At 43.5% G+C, this 6536-nt stretch overlaps 6 protein-coding genes across 6 annotated transcripts; 2 read left to right on the top strand and 4 right to left on the bottom strand.

Moving 5' to 3' along the window:
* Positions 1-550: 550 nt before the first annotated feature.
* Positions 551-793, top strand: VTP01DRAFT_2929 (uncharacterized protein; the record flags this gene model as incomplete). The annotated part of the gene is made up of 1 exon (XM_069381443.1): positions 551-793. One exon carries the CDS (start codon positions 551-553, stop codon positions 791-793), a length of 243 nt encoding a protein of 80 aa, XP_069237135.1.
* Positions 794-1671: 878 nt separating this feature from the next.
* Positions 1672-2201, bottom strand: VTP01DRAFT_2928 (uncharacterized protein; the record flags this gene model as incomplete). The annotated part of the gene is made up of 2 exons (XM_069381442.1): positions 1672-1956; positions 2013-2201. The coding sequence occupies 2 exons, from the start codon at positions 2199-2201 to the stop codon at positions 1672-1674; spliced, it is 474 nt and encodes a 157-aa protein (XP_069237134.1).
* A 333-nt stretch (positions 2202-2534) lies between these two features.
* On the bottom strand, positions 2535-2840 carry VTP01DRAFT_2927 (uncharacterized protein; the record flags this gene model as incomplete). Its single annotated transcript, XM_069381441.1, has 1 exon — positions 2535-2840. One exon carries the CDS (start codon positions 2838-2840, stop codon positions 2535-2537), a length of 306 nt encoding a protein of 101 aa, XP_069237133.1.
* A 40-nt stretch (positions 2841-2880) lies between these two features.
* Positions 2881-3480, top strand: VTP01DRAFT_2926 (uncharacterized protein; the record flags this gene model as incomplete). The annotated part of the gene is made up of 2 exons (XM_069381440.1): positions 2881-2992; positions 3035-3480. 2 exons carry the CDS (start codon positions 2881-2883, stop codon positions 3478-3480), a joined length of 558 nt encoding a protein of 185 aa, XP_069237132.1.
* Positions 3481-3716: 236 nt separating this feature from the next.
* VTP01DRAFT_2925 (uncharacterized protein) lies at positions 3717-4141 on the bottom strand (the record flags this gene model as incomplete). The annotated part of the gene is made up of 2 exons (XM_069381439.1): positions 3717-3884; positions 3974-4141. 2 exons carry the CDS (start codon positions 4139-4141, stop codon positions 3717-3719), a joined length of 336 nt encoding a protein of 111 aa, XP_069237131.1.
* A 320-nt stretch (positions 4142-4461) lies between these two features.
* Positions 4462-6454, bottom strand: VTP01DRAFT_2924 (uncharacterized protein; the record flags this gene model as incomplete). The annotated part of the gene is made up of 7 exons (XM_069381438.1): positions 4462-4484; positions 4551-4811; positions 4879-5059; positions 5127-5259; positions 5325-5826; positions 5897-6049; positions 6136-6454. 7 exons carry the CDS (start codon positions 6452-6454, stop codon positions 4462-4464), a joined length of 1572 nt encoding a protein of 523 aa, XP_069237130.1.
* Positions 6455-6536: the final 82 nt, after the last annotated feature.

Genomic DNA, 6536 nt, shown 5'->3' with positions numbered 1-6536 from the left:
GCGTAGCCTCGCGGAGCGGGGACTTTAACGGGAGGAACATCATACATGTGGTTCTAGATGACCTCCTATCGAAACGCTCGATTGGCCACCCTTTTCATCTGACGTGAACCCTATCGAAAACCTATGGGTAATTGTGAAAAGGTAACTCCTTTCATATGACGAACCACCAAAATCTATGCACGAGCTGTGGGATCGCATACAAGATATTTGGGAGCATCAAATTGATTCAGATCTCTGTAAAAAACTCATAGAAAGCATGCTAGATAGAGTCTATGCGGTTTACAAAGCCAAGGGTGGCCATACAAAGTATTAAAATGTGCAATACTCCACCCGCAAAATTGATCGAGTTTCGAATCCAGGTTTTGGCATCAGCTTTTTAATAAACTCTCGTGTTTTTCACGTCATTTTATGCGCAATGAATTGAAGTTTCTACTTTGGAGCTATGAGGGATGAAGGGAAGCGAGATTACGGGCAAGCATGGCAATAAACGTGCATTCTTTAAACACGCGATCATTTTGGGGTCACTGTAAGCCTGTTGCATTGCAACTGCATGATCAGCATTTCTACTATATCAAGATTCGAGGAGGATATACTCATCCAAGCATCATCTACACCATGTATAGACACGTCTGCTCTGAGCATGGCATCAACAATCAATGGTGTCAATTTTCCAAACAGCAAATTCAAGAATCTTCGACATCACTTAATCATCCAGAATTACAAAGTCAATCGCATTATCAACGCCAACAAGAAGGACAGTACCAAAATCCTCTTCGGATTAGGCTTGTCTTAAAGCCCAAACATCATGGGTCGTAACATTTAGACATTTTTTTATTTCCGTATTAAAGATAAATCGTTTTGGTGAAGCGAATTCGTAAGTTCCCGCTAGTATTAAGCTCTCTTGATTATTTTGTAATTAGGCTCTGTACAGCCTAGCAGCCTTGTGTATTAATTATACAATATTGTTTAACGAAATTCTTTTCATTGAAGGATTGGCGGTCCAGGGAAATATCTGACCTGCCGGAGCCCTGTGAATTGAATTCTGTTTTCTGAAAAGAAGTCAAGTTGGCAAGCATTGGATTCTACAATGAGTACACCTCGATCTTCATTGTATGTCCATATGCGACAGAAGAGTTACATTATACAGCTTACAAACGATGGAGCTGGAATGAAGCTATGAAACACCACCTTGTATATCTCCTTGGCTCACCTACTCAGATTACTTACTAAACTGTTGTTTTCGCTATCAGGGATTTGAACACTCTATCATTCGCATTCGTTTCAGTTGCGGGCGACTAGGAGGAAGCGCAAGAAAAAGGCTGTATCAATGAATATGGACAAGACGATCATCATTCGCTTGTATTAGTTTATGCTGCGGACAGGCCTAGGCCTAGACATATGAAGATGCATTCAAAATATATCATGCATATGAGCAAGACAAATGGAAATTATGGATTGTTTGTATAAAAAATACCCTTTATGTGGAAATAAACATTCTAATTGATGTAAAGAAAAATAATAATAATTATATAAAAGGGAAGATGAAAAGGAAAAGGAGGCCAAGAAAGTATATAAAGCAAGATGTTCGTTGGTAAAAAATATCATCTATAAGAGATGCAGAAATGAGTAAGTGTGTATGTTGGTATAAAATGTATAGCAGACGTACGTTTTTTAATGGTCGGTGATTTTGATTTTTCTTGAAAGGTGGAAAGCCGAACAAGTATTTTCTGTGTTGAGCTTTTGGATACCGACACCCGAGTACATTCTGTGAACCGGTATAATCGAGTCTTTCGACGCAGGGAAGCAGGTCGTCTGGAAAACGTGCATGTCGAGGTCTTGGTAGGAAGGAAATGGCTGGGAAGGCTTGAGCCATTCGACGAAAGCAAATACATGTGGAACATAACGTTGCTCGATCTTGATAATATGGCGGAAAAAGTACTGGATGGACAAACGCAACTTTGGAAGGTTTTTGTGTGCTCGTCATAACATCGTACTTCCGCGTTTGTACTGACCACCTTGTGCGGAATCATTCTTGAAATAAACAGCTGGCCAAGAAGGTGGATTGATGGTACCTTCTGGATGATATCACTGACGACAATCTTCTGTCCACGGTCCGGCCTTATGACATATGCCGATCTGTATTGGTACCCGTAAATCTCGTTGTAATAACCGACCAGGTGGGTGTAATGTTCTCGTTCCATGATGACGACAGGACCGGTATTGAGTGGATGTGCAGATGAAGAAAAAGGCTCATATCTTTTGTACTTGTCGCTGGTAAGTCCCTCACTTGCATCCAGATATTTCCAGTGTCGAACGTTTCGGCGGTGGTGCAGGTTTGATTAAATTTGCAGCAGGATAGTTGTTGCACATTGTCCGCACTTGAGACCGCAGAATGTTAGCACCGTGGACATCGCGCAAGAAATGCCGGAGGAAGGTGGCTTCGAAGCGATTCTTCTTGTTCGTCTGCAACGTTCGTCAGCATGCCGTTGTGGCGTTCAAACCCGAACAATCAGTACCCATACGCCGAACCAAAGTTAAGCGCTGTCTCGAGCAAATGGAGGTGTAGGTGTGATTCCGTCAGCACCGTACAACCTCTTGCAACCTTGACAAAACTTGAGAAGCTCTTGAGAGGCTGTCTGGGCGTCGGCAACTGTCAAGGAAGGCATGGTGATAATGCGTGCGGCCTGTACAGAATGCATCCAATTTTGCAAGTGACCCTTGCGAGGCGTGAGCAGGAAAGGCGACAAGGCAACCGTCCAGATACGCCAATCCTCCGAAGTCATGAACGAGAATCGGGAACCAATCTTGCGGGTGGAGTAGACAACTTCACCACCGATCATTGGTGTAATACTGGCTTCCCTATTCTTCTCGTTACGCGTAATGAGTACGAGAGATGGTTCGGCGGAAACGCTTATGAATATCATCAACAAGTATGCCGAGGATTCGCACAGCACTCGGATGGCTCCCCATCAATTGCAGCAAGCACTGCAAAGTGCAGAGGAGAAGACTGCGTAGCTAACTTCACGCATTCAAGACCTGCAGACCAAAGTAGCAACTTTGAAGTCTTTCATAGCCTCATCTAATCAATTATCTATTCCTGGTCCAATACCTCAAGGAAATCCCACATGGGCTCATCTGGGCAGAACAATCCCACATCCAAAGCGGGAAAAGAAACCGAACTCTAAGCAGCAATTTTCGTGGAAGATGTTCACACAAGTGGCCCGGAGATTCATCATCAAGACTGGACGGAGGAAGAAACTAAGGAATTCTCGCGTGCTGAATTTCTGTGGTGTCCTCCGCCAGAACGAGAACTTGCCGCGAGAGGCTATGTGGACCGCCATCAGTCTGTCTGGCCGTCGCGTGGCCGAATTGCAGCTAGAGCAGGAATGTGCACCAACACTCCTCTCCATGCATGCATTGGCTCTTTGGGGCCAGGTTGATCTTGGTCAACGCATGGGGCAGATTAAGAAAATCAAGTAAGAATCACTTGTGAAGCAAGATTATTTAAAGCTGTAACTCTGGTGATTTCTGGTGGACACGCCATCAAACAACAAACGGGACCAGATAGATAGGCGGGGAGGTATATTCTCTAATGTCAGACAACACTTATATGCATACTGGGAGATGTCTCCTAGGGCAGCGTCTGAAGAAACCGTCCCTTCAGTTGAGGCTGATTCAGATGCAACTAAGGCATCAACTATGAAAACGAGTTAAATTTACACTGCGTTGACTTCCATTTCGTACAGAACATCCGAAGAAGAATATACGTCTTCTTTGGGATGCACAACGTTGCCATACCCGATGGATAGGTTGTCTGGGCCTCTTCTGCCGTCTTCGGAGCTTTCCGCTGTGGAATTCTCCATAAGTGGAAGCGAAGCAGCATGCTCTCGTAGGTGATAATGTCCTTTAAACATTATCCAATTTACTGATTCAACACATATGTATTACAATTAGAATTCTCGAGAGCATTTACAGGTAGAAGACGGCAGAAGACAGCAGAAGCACAGTCTTCGCCGGCAAAGAAGACTAGGAAAAATGCAAGAAGAAGCAAATAAACGTTCTTTTTACCGTTCTGCATTTTCGGTACGATCGATTTTTGTACGCATACAACCCGGGTATCATTGCGTATAGCAGCACTCATTACAGTATAAAGCTTGTAGGATCTATATATCGGCTAGGATAGCTCATTACATCCTAACCAGAAATAAAGAAGACTAATTGTCGACAGGTTTATCTACTGACAAATATTTGTATCTGTTTTGGTATCTGTTCTCGTATTGATATCCCTTAAAGGAAATTTACACATCCTTCAGTAGTCGATGGCACCAATAGCCTATCAGTACCCTCAAGAAAATATGCAAAAATGTGGGAATATCTACATTCTTCTATGCTCAAATATGTAAGACTATAGGAATTTGTATACTTATCCATATCCATATTCCGCATAGTAAATTTCAGGAGCTATGACGACAGGGATAGCAAATCTGCAATGTACTGTGAATGCGTATTTCTCTGCAAGTATTTAGCTGCTTTGTCATCTTGTGCATTACCTTTATTCGAGCCCAGCGCATTGTGATACTGTATTGCAAGGGATCTAAGTTTTTTGGGGATCTTTTCGGTTTGTGCGCGGTATTGAACCATAATTTGCATGACTTCACTGGGAGGGATGATAAACTCTGCTATTTCATCCTGCAATGTAGGGAAGATGTCATCAAGCCCGCTGTCGTCATCTTTCTCCATAACCATTCGATACATTCGTCGCATTTGATAATGGGTTGCATATGTCAATTCGAGCCGTATATCCATGCGACCTAGAATTTGTGTATACAGTAAGCTTGTTTGTAAGCCTAAATTTCCTCGGCATCCACGGAAATATACCTGGTCGAATGATCGCCGGATCTAGCAATTCTGGATGATCGGTGGTCATGATAAAGATAATGCCTTCTTCCAGCGTATGCCCATCCAAAATAGAAAGGAACGAGCTCAAGTTGAACCTTTCACTTTGCGCTTCAAGTTTGTCTTTCGCCTTGAATGATCTTCCTTGCCTGCGATGGAGCACCTAGACAAGTAATATAGTCAGTCACCAAATATTGAGAGCATTACGGTGTTGTCTGACCTCTACATACAGGTGTCATGGTGTCGATGTCTTCAAAGACTACTATAGAGTTCGCAGGAACATTCGCAAAAGCCTGAAACAATTCAGAATCCGAATCGATGTATGCCAAGTTTATAAAGTAAAGATGGCATTGTAAAACCGAGCTAAGCAATTGAATATCAATAAGCAATGCCGCGGAATAAAGCAAATACATTTTGTGACGGCTCACGCGATCGCAAATATTAGACTAGTCTTGCCAGTTCCGGGTTTGCCATATAGCAGATAACCTCTCACATGGGGAGCTTCAATGCGCTTATAGAATTCCTTGTTGCTCAGAAATGCCTTCAGATCCTCTTCAAGCAATTCCTCGTTTCGTGGGCATAAGGCGACTGTTTGAAGCCCTTGGTTTTCATATAGCGTACAAATCCGTACCCATTTGCCTGACGCTGCATAGTCGTATCGGGCTCTTACCTGTTTGCGAACAGAATCCGCATATTCCAAGTACTCGCGAGCAATGTCCTTCAAAAATGAAGTCAGAGTTGCTACCTTTGTCGCTCCGGATGTATAGACGCGTATGGACGGTTTATCGATAAAAGCTGACGGTGCAGGTCTACCAAACTCATGCCGAGCAGTTCCTCCAGAGTGACCTGCTGCTTGTCGCTGGCGTAACTGCTCTGCAGCCGTTTCAAAGACAACGTGGACGGTTGTATCTCCATGCTGGACAGTATGCACTTCAAGGATTATCTTGCGTGTTTGGATTATAAATACGAAAGGTATCCGCATTACAAACAAGATATTTACTTTGGCCTGGCTGCGGCATGGTATCAACATGAGGAGGTTCCAGTGCTCCGTGCTCCATTTCGAAGTTAGGCTTTAAGATGTAACTTCCACTTCCACTGTGCTGCACGCTCCTGGATATAAGGTATAAAAGACCTTGGTGATATACGTTGGGTGCTGTGGGCATTGCAAGTTTACGTGAGCATTGACAAGGCTGAGCAGTTTTCCGTCGGTCGTAGCGTGCTCTTCGTAAAGCGACTTACCGTGACGGTAATCATCGTTGTTTGCGATTGGTTCAACGAGTATAGAAACAATGTCGTCTACTCGTGGTTGAGGATGAACGCGACTGCGGGCGTGTGCATACAAAAGTGCGGCCAAGACAACAGCTACTTTGACCGCTGTCAAGACGACAGTCACTGTAGCTGTGCATACAAACGTATCGACCGAGTAAATTCCAGTCTTGAGGAAATGCTTGTCAATTTTGCTCGGTAAATACGCATATAGCAAGGCTTCAAACTGTGGGAATGAGAAGACGTGTTGTAAAGGCGCTAGAGCTGCTGATAGTTTTTCGTTGGATGACATCCAGACTTTGGAAAAGACTTATTTTTAGTAAATATCTTAATTGAACACAACGAAAAATAGACAGGAAATGAAGAAAGAGAAA

Source organism: Rhizomucor pusillus, assembly GCF_041956525.1.
Source record: "Rhizomucor pusillus strain CBS 183.67 unplaced genomic scaffold VTP01scaffold_14, whole genome shotgun sequence".
Classification (NCBI taxonomy): Eukaryota; Fungi; Mucoromycota; class Mucoromycetes; order Mucorales; family Lichtheimiaceae; genus Rhizomucor; species Rhizomucor pusillus.
This window is presented reverse-complemented; position numbering and strand designations above follow the sequence as displayed.